Consider the following 22,135-nt stretch of genomic DNA (forward strand, 5'->3'; position numbering starts at 1 on the left):
CGAGGTCACTGAGCCCTGTCAACCTTCCTCTGGAGAACTGTGTCCACACTCCCCCAGCAGTGTACAGAAAAGGATAGCACAAGCTGCACTACTCACACCTCCCTGCAGCCAGGTGGAGGACGGTCAAAGGGAGGACCACAAGAGAAGCAAAGGGAGGCCTGAGTGCCTCCTCAGGGGCCTGAGAAGCCATCCCTGAGGCAGAACGGAACCAACTGAGTTTGTCACTCTGTTTTGAAAATGTGAAAAATTCACGAGTTCAAGAGTCAGATGAAAGGTGCAGGGCTCACATTTGTCAACATGATGGAGAACATTCTTTGTAGGAAACGGAAATAGATTTGGTCGCTTGATATGACGTGTGGCAGACAGGCATACTTCTGCAGCAGCTTCTCGTGGGTCCTCCACTTCAGAGACGCTGCAGCTCGCTGCTCAGCGGCCGTGAGTGCTGGAATTAAGTCAGGCAGAGAAGACAACTGGGAGGAAACACAGGAAGATGCCGCGATAGCCAAGTGAATCACATGCAGCGTTCAGGCTGAGAACGTGCAGCGCTAAGTAAGACTTATGGTACTAGAAATCAGGGTTCTGGAGACCGACTCAGCATTCTTCCTGCCTGATTCATTACCGCAGCTATTTGTTGTGACCAAATAAGATTTGTTCTTACTGTCAGCAAGCTCCACCCTTCTAAATTCCTCACTACTTATTACTCTTGGGAAAATCATTTAATACTGAAGATATTAATACAGATTTCAAAGGCAATAGGGAAGGGTCATGACAGTATAAGAATTGTAGTGGAAATTTAAGCTGCTCAAACGTGAGCTGACTTTGACAAGCCACCTCCTGGTGTGGCAAATCACTATTTACTTATTCATTCATTGTAAAAGTAGTAAGTTTATTGGTTAAAAAACGCTGTTTGAAAAGTGCCTTCCTTCTTGCATTTTCAAATAATTTGCACACTTCATACAGCAGAAACATTGGAAACCAGAAAACAGAAGAGTATATGGCTTTTTGTACATTTAGGGGAACCACAGACTTGGAAGGTTTCATTCCTGGGGAAATTTGGGTGGAGGGTACCTATGGCTTCTTGGCTTTCTGATGCCTGGGAAATAAACAGTAATTCAACAAGGGTGCTTAAAATGTTTCAAATCATTGTCAATATCTATGGTGACTCTCCCTTACTCTAAATTTGTGAGCCAGCTGAGGATCCACTACCCACCATTTGTTGATCCTCCAGACACAGCACAGCAGGTGGGACACTCACCACCCCAAGGGGCAAGCACTATTTTAAATGTTTTCCTGACATTCTTCCACACAATCCTGCAGAGTAGGAGGACACTGATGAAGTTCAAAAACATGTTTGATGGGTGGGAATTACCTTATTTTCTTGAACACTGCTTTCTCCACCAGTGGACATAAGTTCCAAGATTTCTGGAAGATGATCTATAAGAGCATCTAGTACCTTTTAATAGAAATATTGGTTACTCTTACAGTGATCGCTATCATTTTTCTAAATTAGTTGGCTTCACATGTCAGTTTCTACATAGAAATAGCCTTATTTATCAAACAACATCTTGGGGGTTTCTATTTTCTTCCTCTGCCATCTTTTTGCTGGAAAGACTTAGAAAGATTTTGCCTTGATAAGTCTACTTAGAAAAAAGAGACAGGTGCCCTGCTCTTGGCATTGTCCAGTCGAAGCTGGAGATGGGTACTTGTATCTATTTAGCATGCTTCACACTGCCTCCAGACTCTGGAAGGACTCTGTGTCAGGAGGTCTCAGCAATGCGTCCAGCAGCGTCACAATAGTGATGAGTTATCTGCTAGCTATAGTCATTTAGGTGAATGGGAAAGACTAAGAGAGCATCAAATTGAAAGTATTTCAAAGTTTTCATAAGTATATACTAGAAGATAAAATACTCTCCAAACAATATAAAGAGGAAAACGCAGACTATAATGTATGAGTATGATTGTGTAAAATAAAAACTTTACATCGAAAAGTAAAAAATATAACAAAATAGTAACAGTGATTAGAATTAAAGGGACTCTTCTGACTACTTTTTCGCACTTCCTAAATTTTCCTTAATAAACAAACACACATTTCCTTTTTAAAGCTCAATATATTTTAAATCCTACTTTTTTTAAAGCTCTCCCAACTCCCAGGCTATGATACATTGATTTGAAGCTTTGAGACTAATCAGTTGAAGGAGTCCTTGCAAGTCTCAAGGAGGGAGAAAAGGCATTGGTAAACTTGTACTTAACATAAAAGAAGAAAAAACCAAAAAAAGGTGAGACAATATTACCTCCAGTGACTCATCTTGTAATAATGCTAGCAGTTCTTTGTGTATTAAATATACTCCGGAATTCAAAAGTTTAGACACCTAAAATATAGTAATAAAGTCTCTCAGATTTGAGACTACTTAAGATTAAAACAGTAACTTTTAAAAATATCTTTGCCAGATGCTTCTAAAATAAAGATAGGTTACAACATAAATGTATAATTAGGTTTCTAGAATACTTAATTGAATAGATAGCCAGTCTTTTAAATCTGCTTCTTAACATGCTGGACGCTGGGATAGGCGCATAAGGGGTAGGGAAGTATGGAGGATGGGATTATAGAGTCAGAACTTCCTCCTAACAAGCAACAATAAACCCATGGATGCCTGTGGTTCACACTCAAAAGTCTGAGAGCAGCCCACAGGGGGCTAATGGATAGGATATAGGCCTTCTATGTTAATGGCCTTTAGTGACATCAGGGTAGTCATAACTCCCAAGGATGCAAACTGACTTTCCTTATCCTTATCAAAAGCTTTAATCAACATGAGAGGAGTTGGGAGATTCCAAAATAACCAAGCTCCCCTTGAAAACAGTGCCCACCCCCAACAAACTCAGAGCCCGAAATGGTGGATTCACCAGTTTCTTCTTTACCTTTGAAAGGGAAAACAAATTTTTAAATATATTGAGCACTTTTTTATTTAAAAAAAATGGTTCCGGGAGAAAGGAAAGTGACCTTCCCTTAACAACATACATGCACATTATCTAGGAGGCTCTGCTGGGCAGTGCCTGCTACCCTTTCCCCTCCTCCAGAAGCAGGTATCTCCAGGTATGTTTACAAAGATGATTTGACTGTGCAACACTGGAATCAACTTAAGGAACTATACCATTTAAGGGGAATATTTCCCATATTTTGTACAATGTACATATATTTTACCCATTTCAGGAAAACTGTGATTTTCCTCTCTGCAAAATAGCTAAAGCCAAAAGGACTGAGGCATGGCTCAAGCAGTAGAGCACCTGCCTAGCAAGTGATAGGCCCTCACTTCAATCCCCAGTATCACCAAGAAAGAAAAAAGAAAAACTGATTTTATTTATATATCTACCACAATACCTGACTTAAAGTTTTAGTTTAGATATACTGAACAAATATGTTAATAAATGAAAAAATGAATACAATGTATTTATGTAAATGAATTCTGTGAACACACTAAAAACGGGAGAATTATGGGACTTTTAAAGTAAGATTTTGGAAATAGATATGGAATCTGCATCTTATGACAAATCTGTAAGCAGAAGTGTACAAAATATCACGAAAACATCTAGTACACACAGAATTAACAATAAATGCATAGTGGTATCAATCTTCAGACTTACTTCATAAAAGCAAATAGCAATAGTGTATCTGACTGGTGCTTCCGGGTCATGACACAGGCAGAAGAATGTAGAATAGAGTTCCATGTGGAAGTTTTTAGGATCAACAAAAACAATCATGGCCTGGTGGAGGCAGAAGGGAGGAGATGAATGAGAGGGAGAGAAAAACATGCATCAATTCCTATTATTATAATCATTTCACTTCAACTGAAATCATATCGTCTAGTCATCGTTTAATTGGAAATCACATTTGGAAGATCCAAATGCATGCACATAATTCTGACTTACAGAGAGAGGCAGACAAATTCCACAAATGTTTATGCAGTACATTGTGTGCATACCAGATACAATGCTAAGCCGCAAGTGCCAGTATGGCAATATTTTTAACACTGTCTAGTCACATATTTTAAAGTTACAACTAACATGCTCAGTAAATATAAATATACAGTGTTACCGGAAAGTTATAGGCACAGTTCTTCCGTACTGAAGTATATTTCTTCTCCTGTTCAAGGATTTGGGGTGGAATCTGGTTTTCAATGTGTCCATTTTCCTGTTGCAAACCCAATGTACAAAGTTTCTTATAAAACTCCAAAAACCTCAAATGTTGATCTGGAGTAAAAGTTCCTAAAAGAAATTTAAAGCCTATGTTCAACATTTCCACTGAAAACAAACAAACGAATGAAAATCAGAGTATAATAAAAGCATGTTTGGAACCAAATAAATAAATGATCACAGATAGTTCATAAATAAAAACAATGAGGAAGAAAGAACTATTATAAAGAAATCTCACAGGTCATATTTTCTCACCTATGTTCATTTTAGTAATATTTTAATTTCAACTTCAAAAGTATGGACTACATAATGCAGGAAATATGCCAGTATTAATTCTGCAGCTTATAGAAAACTTAACAGTCACTGCAATAACAAAAATACTGTGGCTACTTATACATGTTGCTATTTATTTCTGGTACATATTCTAATGTTGCATGCAGAAAAGATACGTGCATATGTCTGCAGAGAAGGAGTTTAAGACTCGAGCCTAAAAGATGGAAAAGTGAATTGAAAATATTTTTGATCAAGGGACTGTTCCCCATTCATCAACTATCTCAGGGAGCTAGGGATCTGTTACATGATGTGAAATGTTTTTCAACCATGGACTGTGTCTGAAATCCACATCAATAGTGTGTCATTATGCTAGAAGGTTATTATTTTCAAATGACTATAGTAAGAACTAACATGTTCAAAATGCCAAGACTCATGAGTATTATTCTACATTCTAAGATGCACTTGTCACATGATTTGTTTATTATTCAACAATGGTTAGGAAGGGAATGCTTCCTATGCACAATATACACCAGAGCTTCTATTATCACATACTAACTAATACAAAAGAATGCCATATCCAGAAATTTAAAGGGCTAAGTAATTTCTAAATACTCTCTAAATTATGTTATCAAAATTCTAAGATCTCATAACATTTTGCATACTTGAAGGATAGGTTTTACAACTGAAGAACTGAAGTGCAGTGGTTAAGGTAAAAAGAGAAAAAAAGAAAAATTATCAACAGTCTTGAAATTCTTAGTATATATCATACCATATAGTCCATGGCATAGCTTTCCTAAATGGAAAGATAAAGAAATAAGAATTGATTCATCTGCTTTGAAAGACTTTTCACAAAATGATTTTACTAAGGGAAGTATTGTTTGACTTCGGTCATCTGAAAAACAAAACAAAATATGCATACATTAGATCCACTTGTCCACACTACACATGGGGAAACTGGTACACACACAAATTCCATAAAGAAAAATTCCTATGTTAGACTCACAGTGGTAGGAAGTACCAGAAAACTGATGCTGTAGGAGGTGGTGAGGAGGGGTAGAGAAGGGTACAATCATCAAGAATACTGTGAGGCTGGGGAGCCTGAACATCTACTGTGGGCCTCAGGGGACGGAATACAGAATGGCTACCATTAAAAACCTACAGTGACTGAGGTTTGCAGTCTGAATAACTAGAAGGTTCTAACATCCTTAAAATGAATAGATGAGTATCAGGCCCAGGGAACTCTTCTAATTTCCTCTAAATTCATCTCTTACCCTGCTGCAGCTCAAGCCCATTTTATCATTTTTATTGAAAATGGTTTATAATATAATCTGTATACTGAATTTCTACACTTTTGCTTCTTAGATAGCTTTACAAAGTTGACTCATTCATTAAGTACATCTGCTTAGGTCACAAGTTTCTGATATATTAGTAATATGTAAGTGTCACATCTACTCTTCAATTAGGCACAGTATGTCTAATTTGGGTCTAACAACACTGACATAAAAGCTTCAATAGGCCAATGGTGTTGTCATTCTTACTGTAACTATAACCATCACATTTCAGACCATATCTTCTGTTCTTATTAAGCAACACTCATCCAACATTTCTTGACTTTTTTCCAGAACAAGCATTATACTAAGCAGTACAAATAGGAAAATGAGCAAATAATAAAAGGTCTCAGAACGTGAGAAACAAGTGAGCAAAGAAACCAAACACAAAAAGTGTAGACAATATGACCACCATTTTAATAGCTGGTATAAGACAGGGGTCTGAAAACCACGTTTGTAGACTATCCGTCCCAAACAAGTAAGCATGACTATAATCCAATAAACTTTACAAAAAAGACAGGCCAGAGTATGCTGTAGGTAGAAATTTGCCAATCCATGTTCTAAAGGATGTGGAAAAACATCAGAGAGGAACCATATTTGAACTAGGCACTGTACACAAAAGAAAAGTTGGCTAGGATTGAAGTCGAGGAATGGGAACACCAGGAAGAGAGGAGTGTGAGAAAGAATATAGTGATAGGATCTGAGCACTACAGTGGGACTAAGGCACCAACACAGGGAAGGAGTGGGAGGAGGGAAAGCCAGATCAGATCTTGGTAACACAGCCTGGGGCAGTGAAGGGGAAGAGATCACAGGTAATGCTAAAGTCTCTGTCTGCAGTCTGGGGCTGACCCAGTGTTAGGACCAAAGAGATTTACTCAAATACATGTCATGTACTACAGTTTTTGCTCCTTTGGTTCATCATAGTAGCTAAATGATTATTCTGCAATATTTATACATAATTATTACACACATTGCAATAATAAGAGGTTCTTCTAGTTCAAACAAAATGTTAGTAATCCCAGTGAATGTAATGCTACAACTACACAATTAAGTTTCACACGTAAGTGAAACTCAAATTCACCTTATCAAGATGGTTAAGGCTTACTGATAAACTGTTTATCACTATTTTATCACTAAAACTATCACTGTTTTAGTGAAGGGTGTACTAACTCAGTACAGAACTAGTAATTTCTGTGACTTGATTTGCATAACACTAAGAAGTAATTCCTCACCCATTCCCAAATACCTCATCCCAGCTTTCTCCTCCCCTGACCAGATTTCCAGCATTAAAAGATTAAGGAGAAGAAATTCATTTAGAAACTGATATAGGCAAGATCTAGCTTAACATCAATGAGTTGAGGAAGTTGAAGTCTACTTTCCAAGCCAGATTCTTAGTCCTAACCACAAAAAGAGAGAGGAGGCAAGGCTTAACATTTATCATTAAACTTAATGCAAAAACTTCTGAGTCTACTTCTACTTATTGCTATTGATACAAAACATATGGAAAAATACTGTTTCAAAAGCAAAACTGTGTGCATATGAAGATTTACCTGTATCAAATAGGTCAAGCAGGTTAACCAAAGTTTCAAAAGCTGCAAGTCGTACACTGCTGCCTTCATCCCTAGAGAGTTCTATTAATTCAGGGAGCACCACACTTTTTGTAAGTTCTGTCCTGCACAATAAGCCACAGAAGAAAATAAATAAAATTAATAAACTTAGAGTAAGAATGTAAAAACCAGAGACTTGGCTAGCTGCTGCAGAGAATATGAGAAAGCATCAAGATTTTCTGCTCTCTAGAAGCCTGTGGCCTGGGTGGGAAAGCAGATGGCAGTGTAAGAGACACTAATAGTAGCTGCAGAAGTATTAGGTCATAATACTGTTGCCTACAGAGATTTTAATGACTTATGAGTTCACAGTAAACTTTATACACTGACAATTTATAAGTAGTCTTTTCCATTTGAAGCAACTTTAGGAAACGATCCAGCTAACTAGAAAAACTATCAGCAGTAATTGCAAAGACTCAAACAAAATCTTTTGATCTAGATTTTAGGATATAAGTTAATTTTTCCTTCAAATAAAATATGACATTACAACAACTAATTCCCATACAGATGCATGATATATGATGAAGCATAACACAAATGTTTTTAGGGAATATAAAATATTTATAACACAATCTCAAATGGTTCTTATTCAACACAGTAATTTGTTTTTGCTTATTCCTCACAAAATATCATTGCAATGGCACAGACTGTGATAAACCAGTCTTAAGATGTGACCAGCTTTCTTGCGTACAGATGGAAGACAGAATGAATTCCAATTGACAGAGGCTGATAGAATTCAAGAGAGTCAACAGAAGGTATTCTTTAAGTCTTCAGATGCAAACCTTGAAGTTTTCTTCTATACTGTCTGCAATTATTGCACCTGTTATGTCATGTGACCACTACATTGTGAACATCAGCTGCTCAAAATCTCTAAGCAATTTCAAAAATTTATCTTTTCTTTCTGAATTCTGACAGGGCTAATTCATCTTCTATATCATTGATTGACTACAATTTTTAATCCATGACTATTTACTAAGCTTATTTGAATTTGTTCATCCCATTTTTAATTTTTAAAAATAATTCTTAACATTAACTAGGTTTAAATTTTTCCTTGCAGCTGCCTTTTTTATCTCAGTATGTCTCACCATCAAATTCTCAATCTCATTTTATATCAAAGGGATTTTAAATAATTTTTGAGGCTGGGCATGGTGGTTTACGCCTATAATTCCAGCTACTCTGGAGGTTGAGACTGGGAGGATCACAGTTAAGTGCCAGACTGAGCAAAAAAAGCTAAGCATCTCTATCTCAACAAATAAGGTAGACATGGTGGTTCACATGTGTAATACTCACTACATGGGAGACTTAGGTAGGAGGACCATGGTCCCAGGCCAGCCCAGTGAAAAACTGAGACTCTATCTAAAAAATAACCTAAAACAAAGGGGGCTAGGAGATAGGGGTATAGCTTAAATAGCCAAGTGCTTGCCTAGCAAGCACAGTGCCCTAATTTCAAACCCCAGAACCACCCAAAAAATTTTTTTGGAAATAGTTTTTTTATAATACTTTATAAGTAGTTCATTAATTTTCCTCTATTTGTTAGAGTACAATTTTAATTTTGGTTCTGTTTTCTTGATTGTTATTGGGAGGTGTAGAAACTTTAAGGGGAGGGGCCAAATGTAAGGTTTTCTGGTCTGTGGGGTATACCCTTCAAGGGGATAGTAGACCTCTGCTTCTTCCTTTTTTTACTTCAAGGCCATGAGGTGAAGGCTTTGCTCTGCCATGTGCACCCCACCACAATGTGCTGCCTCACCAAAAGTCCCAATAACTATGGACAAAAACCTCCAAATCCTTTAGTCTTCAAAGTTAGTTGTCTCAGAGATTTGCATCAGAATGGAAAGCTGACTAACAGAAATAGCAATCAAGTATTTGCAGTTTTTAACTATCACAACAGGGAAGTCTTATGACTATGTTCTTACCAGGGCAAAGAACTCAAAGTTAAGTAAAAGTGTATATAATCAACCAAAGTACCTTCTTAATTGGATTCTAACTTAACAAGCTAATTTTATGTTTATAAATTTATCCTAAATTTCCTAAATTAATTTTCAGAAAACTAATTTGAACACATTTGATCCTATTTTTGACCGTAACAAAATGTCAGATGACAAAAAATAAAAAATGCCTATTTCATATCTTGATATTAACTTTTTTTTTTTTTTTTTTGCAGTATTGGGGTTTGAACTCAGGGCCTCACGCTTGCTAGGCAGGCACTCTACCACTTGAGCCTCTCCACCAGCCCTTATATCTTGATAAAGTGATTGAAGCAACACTATGTTCTCCTAATAGTTTTGATTATGACTCATAAGCACAGACCTGAGCAAGATTACTTATGGTTCACAGTGCCCTAAAGAGTCACCTAGACTTATAAGACCTATTGCAAAGAAGGTGGTTCTAAGATCAAAATAATCATTGCATCATTAAGCTTCCAACACTTAAATCCTACTTAGCAAGAGTGGACAGAGGACAGTGAACAGTACTATGCCCTGGGTCTGCATGATAGTGACATCCTAAAGCTTTTCAAGGCCTTAAATATAAGCCCAAGCTTAAAAAAAAATCAACAGTGGTACAAAAGGCCACAAGCTCACTGTCCTCAAATACCCTTATAATGCCTGCCACCATACCAGGCACATTACCTTTTATCTCTTTTAATCTAGATACATCAGGAGGCATTTATGATCATTTTGAAAGATCACATAAAGCATAGCTTTCAATAGCATGCTTTCATGGAATACAGGACAGGATATGTTTATGTGACAATCCAGAAATAACACTATGACATAAGGAATTAAAAGTGCACTTACCCAATGCCCTGAGCTATATTTTCTAACTGCCGACACATACAAGATCGAACCTCATATTCTACATCTTGACAGAGTGATTTTACCAGGGGAAGTATTTCTCTTTTAATGCTGAGGGAGCAAAGGAAAGAAACATGCAAATGGGTGAATGTTTCACAATAATTAATGTTTTTCAATGATTATCAAAAGACTTTATGATTTATAATGTATTTTACACATGTCATTAAATTTGGAGTTATCAAGTAAAGTATAATGATTAATTTTGGATTGGTAAGTAAATGTGAATAGCTAACACAAGAGACTAGAAAATCAATTTGGACACTCTGGACCCTCCTATTGTTTGGGACAGTATGAAATATCTGATTTTGGAAACCGTCAAAAATATTCTTTAGCTTTCTATTTTCCTCTTGTGCTGTAATTATGCAACGTGTCAGTGCTTCTGTCCAGCATGCACCGTTTGGGCAGAGAGCAGCATATAGACTATAAACATGGTCCATATGAGGTTATTCAAAATAATAATGTAAGAAAGTAGGAACTCTATCTTTATATCATGGTTACTAACTTTGTAAGTCCTAAGACAATGCTATTTTATCCTCAAATATAAACTAGGTACAGGATGGGGAAGACCAAGACGGGTAGTAGAAAATAACCTTATTGGTCCTGAAAAACCATGACATTGAGAAGAAATGCTTCTTAATAAGTAGTTTCCATCTGGGAATTCCATGTTAAAATAGCGACACTTATATGTAGTAAGTACAGAATAACACAAACCTAATGTAACTGTCAACATACGTAAATCACACATTTTAAATCTATTTAATTAAAAAGACAAAAATATACACAAATACTCACGTATGGACATCAAATTTGTTGGTCAGTTTTCCTAAAATTTTACAACTAACTAAACGAGACTGGACAGTTTGGGAAAGCTGTGCCCTGGAAACAAGCGGATTCAAAATCTAAAGGGAAAAGATTCAGAGAACAAATTCACAAAGTTTCATACACTCTTGTCACGAATGTCAGCTATTTTCTTCAAAGAGTATTTTAATGTTCTAGATGTTTTTAAAGCACTTGAATTATAATGTGAGGTTCATGATTGCTCAAAACCTGGATCACTTTTGTCTTCTTGGTTAAGGAAAAGATGATGGTAAATTATGCAATTAAAGGCAATTTGAGACAAAAATGGAATGCAAGCTCGTGGTGAATTCTGCAATGATCTGAATGTATACAAAGTATAAATTTGACATAAACATTTTCAACAGAGGGAAGCAAATTAGTTATCAGCTACTCTAAAATCATTTTTATTCCATATTGATTAATTTTTACATTTATTCTAATGAGATAGAAAACAAATAAATTCTGCTTAAGTAATTCTGTCATTTGAAAATGAACCACGTCTGACAATGTATTATGCATCTGCCAGGTGCTCAAAACTCAACAGCATGACAGACTGCAAAGAACTATGAGGATGGATCTCCCACTCTCATCCTGGCTCCTTCGTTTGTCCAAGTACCCGTGCTATTTATCCCTCAGGTTCCTCATCTACTCATGGAAATCAGAATGTGCCCTACTAAGGTCTCTTCACCCTCTAAAATTCTATGACTTTCGTACAAGGGTCACGTATGGACTGTTTCATTTCCTCTCAACAAACTAGGCAGAATTACTGAATGTGTGCACAAATACAACTTAAAAGTGAAAGGTCTGAAATAAAATACGCATTCAAAAATCTTAAAATGTACATGTTAAAATACATAGCATTATAGAGTAAAACGTGTATTATAGCGCATACCACTCTTCAAAAAATGTAAACATCACGTCTCCACATTATGTTCAATAAATACATTAGAAGCTTGCCATCACATAAACAAACATTCTAGATAAATCTTCCCATTTACAAGAAACCATTCTGGCATTGCTGATAGAATCACAAATTATATGAGGGCAAAGAAAGGACAAAGACATTTAATGAAATCATTAGAGGACATTTCATTACTTGGTAACTTTTTTTTTCCAACTATGACATATTTGAAAAGAAATATATATGGGGATGTTCAAAGAATGCAAAATCATTTCATCAGATTATAAATCTCCTTTCTGCTTTTTCTATTCTCTTAACTTAAACTTTTCAAGAGGTATATACTGATGAAAATTAAAAGGCAAACAACAAATTGGGAATAATACTTACAATAATATTTGTGAACTTAATAAGAGATTGGCAACCTTATCAGGTAAATGGCATACACAAACAGTGCTTGAAGGGCAGGATCAGACAATTCCAGAACTCATATGAATACAACACATGGAAAAATAGTCAAGAGTATAATTTTAAAATTCTGATTAAAATATAATTCTATCTTTAGCTCATCAGTTAAATTAGAACACCATTCGTAATACAGCCCAGGGACCATTTTCATATATCATTAACCAAGAGCTTAAAAATATTAATGCCCTCCAACAGAATAACTCCACTTTTCTGGAAACTACAATTACAGAAATTATCTGAAAAACTGGAGAAGCTCTACAGCAATATTCCTTAAGGTCTTACCAGAAGAGTAAAATTTAAGACAGAAAACGTTTAACAAGCAAATAATTTGTAGCTACTACCAAATGAGTTTAAAATGAAAGAAGAAAGTAATGCTAAATAGAAAACAATCATATTCAGATTCAATATTATTACTAATATGGCAAGCAGCAACCCTGTATAGGAAAAAATCTGAAAGGAAATACGTAAGAATCTTAAAAGTGACCAAATATAGGGCTTGGGGGAGGAGGCTCAAGTGATAGAGCATCTCCCTAGCAAGTGTAAGACCCCAAGTTCAAACTAGTACCACCAAAAAGTGCCCAATTATAGAATCATGAATTATTTTTCTTCTATTTTCTGTATAATTCAGATTTTCTACAATGATCATATTTGCTTTCAGAATGGGAAACAACTTTGTTCTTTTTTGAAAAAAAATTTGACAAAAAATGAGAGTGATTTATTAGTATTTACAAAAGCTAGTATTACCTCATGTCTCAGGGTTTCTTTTGGCAACACTTCTATCACAGACAGAAGGGTTTCCAGCCATGCGTTGCTGACACCTGATGGACACAGATACAACATGCTAAAACTGTCTCACTAGCAAATTCTGTTTCAAGTCACTCATTAATAGTTACAGTGGCATTTAATGATAAAATAAGAATAATTATTTTATTACTATTTTAAGAAGTTTTTCTATTTTTCATCTTAGCCAACATTTTAGAAAACATTTATATATTCAAAAAGAATTTGGGGAGGACAGCTTTAACTCAAAATGTGGTCCTCTGCTGTATAATACTGTACATAAATGTAAAAGAAATAAATCTAAGAGGAAAGTATAAATCAAAAGATGAATCAATGCTTCTGCTTTCAAAGACACTGCATTTTGTGGGTTTTGTAGGGAAACAGCCACGGCTATTTTGTTACCCTGCTGCTCCGTTCTTAGCCTGGACTCATTCAGTTTTCTTCATCAGGCTCACAGAATGCAAACAACACTATGACCATTTACAGGAAACCATAAACAAATACATAATTATGCAGGGTTCTGACCTGCATCCCTGTGCTCCAGGTGCAGCAGAATGACTTGCAGGAAGGAGTGAGCATAAGAGTGGACTGACACTGATTCTTCCTGCAGAATGGTCAGAAATGACACCGCAGCTGTTAACTGCATTTCCACACTTGCAACAAGCAGGGCTTCCTGCATAATCAGAAAGAGATTGCTATTTAAAGAGATGAGAGGTCAGAAGGCATAATTTTTAAAAATCTAAGGTTACGGAAACCAAACAGTTCACTGCATATGAACTTTAAAGACATGTACTTCTTATTACTTTATTTAAGAGAACTATGTTAACCTGCTCCTAATATTTAATTTATTAACATTTAACTTATCTCATTAACCCTAAATGTCTTAAGAACTTATAAATGACATTCCATTGCTTTACTCAATGAAAATTACAAACAGTACAAAAACCTTTATACAACAGATTATGCTACTGATATTATGCAGACATCCTACCTGGAATAATAATATCAAAACTCAGACAATCCTATGTCTTTTCATTACCTGTATTTTTGCTTTGAAAATAAACATTATGCATTCTACTCTGGAAGAAACCAGAGAGTGTATAAATATAGTTTCCCCCTCCAACAACTAATAAGAACATAAATTGCCATGAACTGAACAATTTAAAACAGCTTCTTAAATATAAGAATGTTTTTAAGCAATCAATTATATTAATCACATCTCCACTCACCATTTAAAGAACTTAAAAATGCATATCCAAATTCAAAGTCTGCACAAGTTTTTACATATCAAAGAGCCAAAAATCTATGCAAGTAAACCTCATCAAAGAAATGACATCTCTGGAAGTGTGTGTGTGTGTGTGTGTGTGTGTGTGTGTGTGTGTGTGTGTGTGTGTGTGTGTGATGTAAAGGTAGCCAGAGTACTTTTGTTCCATCAGTTATGGAAAATATGAGAATTTCCTTTGTATGCCTATTTTATAATTAAAAGAGCAAGTGGTTCCTAGACCATTAAGGTACTTCCAGTCATGAAGTTTCATTTCTGTGATTTTACAAAAACAAATTTTTCTGCATTATTTTCTTACATATAAAATATGAATTATCGCATTGTCCCAACAGGGATTTAAATAATTTAAATAGCTTTTTATGACTTACCAACCTATTACAAGAAATGAGCATTTAAATAATGACCGTTTTATATCCAACTGTCTTTCTCTGCACTCACTTGGATAACTAGCAGGAACCTCACTTTATCCACATCTTAACTGATCTCTTCCCCAAACCTGCTCCTGCTCAGATCGTCATCTCAGAAAGAAGCAAATGACAGCTCTACCCTTCTAGCTGCTCAGCTGGACCCAAAACTTCAGGGTCCTTAGCTCCTTTCATTCCTCATTCACCCTAATCTAAACCCTGAAGGATCTACCTTCAACACATATCTAGAATCTGACCACTTGTCACCTCTACCACTGCTACCCTAGTCCAAGCTACCATCCTCTCCAGCCTGAATTATTCTAATAACTTTATCTAGCCTTTGATTCTGCCAGTGCCCTCTGCTATCTATTCTCCCCAGAGTAGCCAGAGAGACTTTCTTAAGAACTAAGTCAGTTTATGTCACTTTTCTGCTCAGAATTTTCCAATGGCTTTTCTTCTTGCTGAAAGGCAAAGTCCTCTCAGTGACTTACAGATCTGTTCTCAAGTCTTACTTTGCCAGTTTTCCACATAGTGGCTCTCGGACCTCTCTTAAGCTTCTACTCAAATACTGTATTTTCAATGAATCCTTCCCTGATGACCTTATTTAAACTAAAAGCCGCCCTCTATCCCATCTCTCAGCACCATCCCTACAGGTTTATTCCTTGCAGTTGTTCATTTGTCCATGGTCTGTCTCCCCCAGCCAGAACATGACTGCAGGAACTTTTGTCTGTTTGCTCACTGCTGTATCCCCAACTGCAAGCATACATCAGGCATCCAGTAATTGCTAGATGGCCAAATAACTCTTATCCTTTCACCTAAGTTATCTCCCTTCACACATTTTCCACATCTCCTAAAAGGTGGCTTCAAGGGATTTTGAGGTGAGTCCTAAAGATTAGGGATTGGCAGAGTTAGAGAGAAGGTAAAGCAAGATGGATCACAGAGATCAGTATTAGCAGTCCTCTTTCTATTGTACCCATAGGGAGTTTCTCCAGCCATGTTTTGCCCCAGCATCTCTGTCACCATGATTTATACCCTATACCCAGACTCCTTGTTTCCACACAGTGAAACCACTGCCAGTCATCACATGGGAGACTACATACCTAGTTTTATAGCAGAAGGAATACCAGAGCAGTGAAGTATTTTGTTGACGGCCAGTGAGCTAATAACTGACAACTCTACAATTTAACCTTTTGCCCAATGGAAGCCAAAGCACTGCTAACTGACTTCTATCTCACAGATCCTGCATGTCCATTCAACACTGATCGACACATGGCTTAAACCAATCCTATGTCTTCACAGGGTACGGTGGGAGATCTGGCAGTGGCCTTTGCTGTGGCAAACATTATGTGTTATGGTTAACTCCCAGAAAGCCTATCACATATTTGGGTGGCTAGTTCTTGTTTTGTTTTGTTCTAAGTTTTTGTATCACATGCACAAATATTATTTTACAAGTTTTTTCAACCAACAGTCAATCATGTATCCTAAGAGTTCTTGGCTGAGAGAAAAAGAGAAGGAATGATAAGGCATAAAACAATAACTGAAATCTGAACCTAATCTTCCCATCTCCCTTGCTATACTGTTTCCAGAACAAACATTTGTTCCACACTAAAAATTTGGAATTTGGAAAACACTTTTCAAAGATCTGATGTGGCCAGCGTACGTCACTTACAGGTTTTAGAAGTCATAGCTTTTATTTAGGAACAGAACGGTTTTTGCAAAAAGGATTAAAATAAATTGTGAGGGCCACAGTGTACATTCCAGTTCACATGAACCTGCTGTTTTAAGTTCCAAGAGCTGTGTTCTGCCCCCTATGTCATTAAGTCCTGGGCTTGCACATATGCCAACTGTATGCAAAGAACATGAAGAGCTCTCCGGCTTCATTCTTCTTACTGTATGACTTAGTCTTGACTCCCGCAGCAACATTTGCCCCAACTATTTTGCATTTAATTTTCGAAAAATCCTCAAGTCTTATCAGGATTTGGGTTTTTCTCTTGTTGTGCTGACTTCAACATCTGGAACTGTCCACTGTTAAGAAACCAGCACAGACTAAGAGATTTTATCACTGCTAAAAAAAATCAATTGATTTCTAAACATATTTTTCTGAACCATAGTACAATAAGCTTGATACTTACCAATAAGTGCTCTCCTCCACAGAGTCACACCCTCTGGACAAACATATGTGAGATCCATACTCTCTGGATAAATAAGTGTGCATCCTCATGGACCTTGGAAGACACTGAAAAGTAAATTCCTCTGTTGCTTAAGTGCATGCCTAGGTCAGTCACCATTCCTCTTACACACTAGCACATGGCGGGCATCCCAACCTGAACTCCTCAGAAATGAAATGAGACATTTGCTACATGAGATAACAGCATATTTCCAAATTTAAAAAAAACTATTCCCATTCAAGGAAGGAAAATGAACATTTCTGTGTTTAAAATTCACTCTTTAGTTAGCATGAATGGTAAAAGAGAGCGTTTTGTATAATACGTTCCTTACGGAAAGGGAAATAGCTCTGCCTCCAGTGAACCTGCATTTTATCCATCCAAAAGATATTTCTCTTCACAGTATACACGGTAGAGAAGCATTACATAAACCACTGCTTATTCCAAATGAGAAAATACCTTGGATTCACACATTCTGAAAGTAATCTTACTGAGGAAAACTGGAAAGCACATTTATGGTAAATGGTACTGGGAACAGGTAAAGGAGCTCTAAAATTACAAAGTGTCTTTGTGTATTGTCAGAAATAGCATCACTGATTCTTTTTAAATAACAGGGGCTTAATTATTAAAATATTGGAGAGCTAGAACCAATCAAATATCTCAGGTACTGGGGGAAATAAATATGGGAATTTTCAATAATTTTATCAATAGCAGTGAAAGTTCTTTTATTATAAAATTATAATATTTATAAAAGACTTTAAACTGAGTTAAAGGTGAATAATTGGAACATGTCAACTCCAAGATACCTTTAACAATTCTGACACTTCATTCTCTTCCCTATCCCGAACTGCCATGTTCCACATCAAAGGAAAGGGAGAGAGAGCTAGCCGAGAGCACAGAAAATCAGGCGAGAGGAAAATAAACTGTAGACAGTGAATGGAAGTAACAAAGGGACTGTCTTTCCCTTCTGTACATCTGCATCTCAGTGATTAAACACAAGGTTCATGAGGAGGTACACATAGAAGTCTCCTACAGAGCCCTTTCCATACAGGAAATACCAATATTGATAGCCACTATTACATGACTACTGCAAATGTGCCATGAAATGCCCTCCCTTGCAAAATCACAAAACAAATGAATTTCAAGACCAAGGTTTTAAAACTGAGCTTTGGAAAGAATATTAATCTAGGTCACTTTTACATTTAATGTTATAATCATGAATAATTTTGTGATTTAGGCTTAAAATAAAAAAGAGCAATTTGAAACTTGCAAAGAATGTATGTTCTTATGAAAGAAATATTGACTTGATGGAAGTGATAGCTATAAACAACTATTTCAAATGATCCCTAAAAGTTAAATTACTTAAATGTTTTGTGAAAAATTATAAACCATTTTCTTGAGGAAAAAGTACCAATGCAAAGTCTGGCAATTTCTATAAGTAGGTAGAAATAGGACTGCTTTTCTAGTCAATCATTATCCTGTGGCCTACCAAACTCTCTCTTAAGTACTCCACTAAAAATCTCATTCTGAAATAATGTAATTTTATTTCATTCACAGTTATTTATTAAGTACCAGTATCATGCTATGGACTCTAGGAAATTGGCAAAAGTCAAGGTTATGGTTCTCTACCTTCAAGTGACTCCTGCCTTGTATATACTCAAACACTCAAGAAATATTCACCCAGTTACATTCAGGGCAGTGTGCAAGGCACTGGAGCCCAAGAAATCAGTAATCAGGAGCAGCAATGCACCGTATGCTCAACAATGCTGCTAATTCTGTCTTTACAATAATGATAAGTGCTAAGGATGAAGAAGTACAAGACACCATGAGGTGACCTACGGTGACCTCTGAGGTGTCAGGGCTTTACTGAGAAGGGACAACTGGCCTGTGTAAAAGAAAGAAATCCTAGACAAAGGGTGGGAAAGGGAAGATAGGAAGAGGAGAAGCTGAGAAAAGAGAGCATATCCAGCACTGGGAAGCAAGGAGAAGCATGCAAGTGAGAGACCTGAAACACCAATCGGTGCACCTGCAGCAGAGAGAGAGAGTTTGCTGAGTCAGTGAGACACACAGCTCAGTTCCTCATGGCTTAGATTATGCTTTAAAATGCTTTCAAATATCATGCTGATTATAAGGCTGAAACTGAATCAGAAAGGAGAGAAATGGGATGGGATGGAAAGGAGGCAGAGGATGAGGATCCCTTGGAAAGAGATTGCACCTGCCTAAGCAAACCTCCATGATAGCTCAGGCTAGGTTCTCTAGTTGGAGAGAAGTGGATGGATTCAAGAAATATTTAAGACATAAAATAAACAGGATTACATGAATAGTAATAGTATAGTGAATAGTAAAAGAACTAATGGTATCAAGGATGGCTCCAAAAATCCCGGTTTGTAAACATGGAGACCACTGATGCACATTAGGATAGCAGACACAGGAGGAAACTCGGGAGTTGGGGAAATTTGGACCTACTAATTCTAAGATGTCTTTAAGATTGATAAGTAGAACTGTAAGCAGAAAATTGTATAAACAAATCTGGCACTCTGAAAAGGGCTACCTAAAAGTAAGTGAGATTACATAGATGATATTTAAAGACAAGGATGTGGGTAAGATTTCCTACAGAGAAAATATAGACAAAAGAAGCAAACTGTACTGTAACACACTTCAATGAAACAAGGGAAATTAAGAACACAACCTGTACATAAGAAGATCCATTGCAAATGCTTCAGCAGAATATTTAATTTTAGATCCTGGACTGCTCCTAACATACCATTAGAAAAGAATCAACTGATCTGTGTGGCTGTGGGAGTGAGGACAGTGTATGGGAAAGGGGTATATGTGTATGCAGAACCTATGCAGAGATACAAATAGAAACACTTGGGGTTAATATTGTTCTGAGATCAAACCAAGAAGGAAAAATAAAAGAACTCCCTCTTTCAGTAATGGCAGACTAGGAAATTTTAATCAACTCTCTTGATAAAGAAAAGTTTAAAAGCTGGACAAATTACAAAAATCACGTCCATAAAGGCACAAGGAAACTAACAAGGTAGTGAAAAGTTACCCATCCAAACAATGGAAATGCAGAAAAGTGAGCAGGTAATTGTGAACCTCTTCTTCCTCTTGGGGTGTTTGCTGATTCTAGATGAGGCTCGTGAGAGATTGAGAGCCTAAAAGACTTCTTTGACAGTCTTGCAGAGGCCCTGGTAAGCCCCTTTGCAATAGGAATAAGAATACTCCTGCAGCAGGCCAGCCTTCACAGGGGAGAGCAGCCCAGCTTTAACCATCCTGGGTTAGTCAGTTTTTCATCACTGTGATAAAATACCTGAGAACAACAGTTAAAGAAGGAAAGATTTATTTTGGCTCATGGTTATGAGATTTTCATCAATAGATGACCAGCTATGGGCCCATGATGAGGCAAAGTATCATGGTATAGAGTGTGTGAAGTAGAGATCACAGAAAAGCAGAGCAGCTCACCTCATGGTAGCCAGGAAACAGAGTTGGGGGAAAGACTAGACACACACCTAGTGATTTGCTTCCTCCAATTAGGCTCCACCTTCCAGTATCCCATTTTGCTATGAACTCATCAATGATGAGATTAGTGCCTCATGATCCAATCACATCTCAATAGGTGACACCAGCTGGGGACAAGCCTTCAACACTTGAGCTTTTAGGGTCATTTTATATCCAAACCATAACACATCCCATACCTGAAATGGGATTATATAGCTGCTACTTCAGTTCAGTGTTAGCCAGAAGAAAACATGTCCCTTTCCAAAAATATCGTGTAGGCATCAAACCACTTCTACAAATAATTTGTCAAATATATGATCAAGCATATAATCAATAATATCCAGGTACATGAGGAGATAAGACAATATGAATGAGAACCACAAAAACAACACATGATATAAATACACCAAAAGGAGCACCAGATGTGATACATGCCTGGTTCAAGAGAACAAAAGATGTAATTAAGATTTCAACAGAGAATTCTAGTATATTTCAAAAGATTGTGGCAGATTTATTAAAGAATTAATAGAAATTCTAAACCAGAAAAATACAATAATCAAAATTAAAATCAGGCTAGGTATAATGAATTATTGAACTGGAAGATGGATCAGGAATGAATCCCAAAATGAATCACAAAGAGAAAAAAGTATGGAAAAGAAGGAGAAACACAGAAGATAGTACGTAAAAGGTCTAATATATGTGAAACTGGAGCATTGCAAGAAGAGAGAAAATTAAACAGAAGCACATTTGAAAAAAATGATAGGTAAGAATTTTCCAAAACTGACAAAATAAGTCTCAGATTTAAGAAGCCAGACATATGCCAAAAAGAAATACATATATGGTCATTGCAAAATCCTATGCCAATGAAACATCTATTTAAAAGGAATGTGAAATACGTCTTGGACAAACACAAAGAGAATTTGTCACCAGCAGACTTAAATAAAATACTAAAGAGTATTCTTCACACAGAAGAAAATATTTGCAAATGGAAATAGTATAGGCAACAAAATGTGATAAATATATAGGTAAATCTCAATAAATTCTGGTATGTAAAGCAATAACAACAGTGATACCTCTGAGACTTGAAACACATAAGGAGTTAAAAAGCTCACAATAACAAATAAATCAGAAGAGAACTAAATGGAGTTAAAGAATTCTGAGGCTCCTGCATTATCTAGGAAGAGGTAAAAATACCAATGAACATTGCATTTGATAACATGTCTTTGTTGTAATGTACAGGGTGACTAACAAAAACAAAGTAAAAGAGTATATAACTTTCAAGCTATAGAAAGGCAAATGAGAAAAAAAAAACACAGCAGTTGTCAAAAAGGCAACTATAGTAAGAAGACAATACACAATTCCTTTAAATATAAATGGATAAAATCTCCTAGTTAAAATAGCATCAGATTTTTAAAAACCAATCATGTTTATGAAATAAAATCTAAAAGATATAGACAATCTACAAATTAGAGGAAGCTATTCCAATATATAACCAATAGAGGAATGTATAAAAAGTATGATCTCATTGGCTATGCCAAAATTTATTTATTCC

General features: G+C 36.3%; 1 protein-coding gene across 5 annotated transcripts in view; it reads right to left on the bottom strand.

The window, feature by feature from the left end:
- Ppp4r4 (protein phosphatase 4 regulatory subunit 4) overlaps nt 1–22,135 on the bottom strand; it is a 147,129-nt gene that overhangs the window by 26,165 nt on the left and 98,829 nt on the right. For 2 of the 5 annotated variants that reach the window (XM_074067226.1, XM_074067225.1), the window contains exons 4-14: nt 13,754–13,901; nt 13,193–13,266; nt 11,038–11,144; nt 10,189–10,296; nt 7,340–7,461; nt 5,231–5,353; nt 4,091–4,260; nt 3,640–3,759; nt 2,292–2,369; nt 1,370–1,453; nt 288–470 (exon numbers count right to left, since the gene is read on the bottom strand). In XM_074067226.1, coding sequence (XP_073923327.1) covers nt 288–470; nt 1,370–1,453; nt 2,292–2,369; nt 3,640–3,759; nt 4,091–4,260; nt 5,231–5,353; nt 7,340–7,461; nt 10,189–10,296; nt 11,038–11,144; nt 13,193–13,266; nt 13,754–13,901 — 1,317 coding nt within the window. Of the gene's footprint in view, nt 1–287; nt 471–1,369; nt 1,454–2,291; nt 2,370–3,639; nt 3,760–4,090; nt 4,261–5,230; nt 5,354–7,339; nt 7,462–10,188; nt 10,297–11,037; nt 11,145–13,192; nt 13,267–13,753; nt 13,902–13,947; nt 16,940–17,046; nt 17,151–22,135 lie in introns of those variants that run through there. The other 3 variants (XM_020185359.2, XM_074067228.1, XM_074067229.1) reach the window with 3 other exon arrangements.

This window comes from Castor canadensis, chromosome 3 (genome assembly GCF_047511655.1).
Source record: "Castor canadensis chromosome 3, mCasCan1.hap1v2, whole genome shotgun sequence".
Lineage (NCBI taxonomy): Eukaryota > Metazoa > Chordata > Mammalia > Rodentia > Castoridae > Castor > Castor canadensis.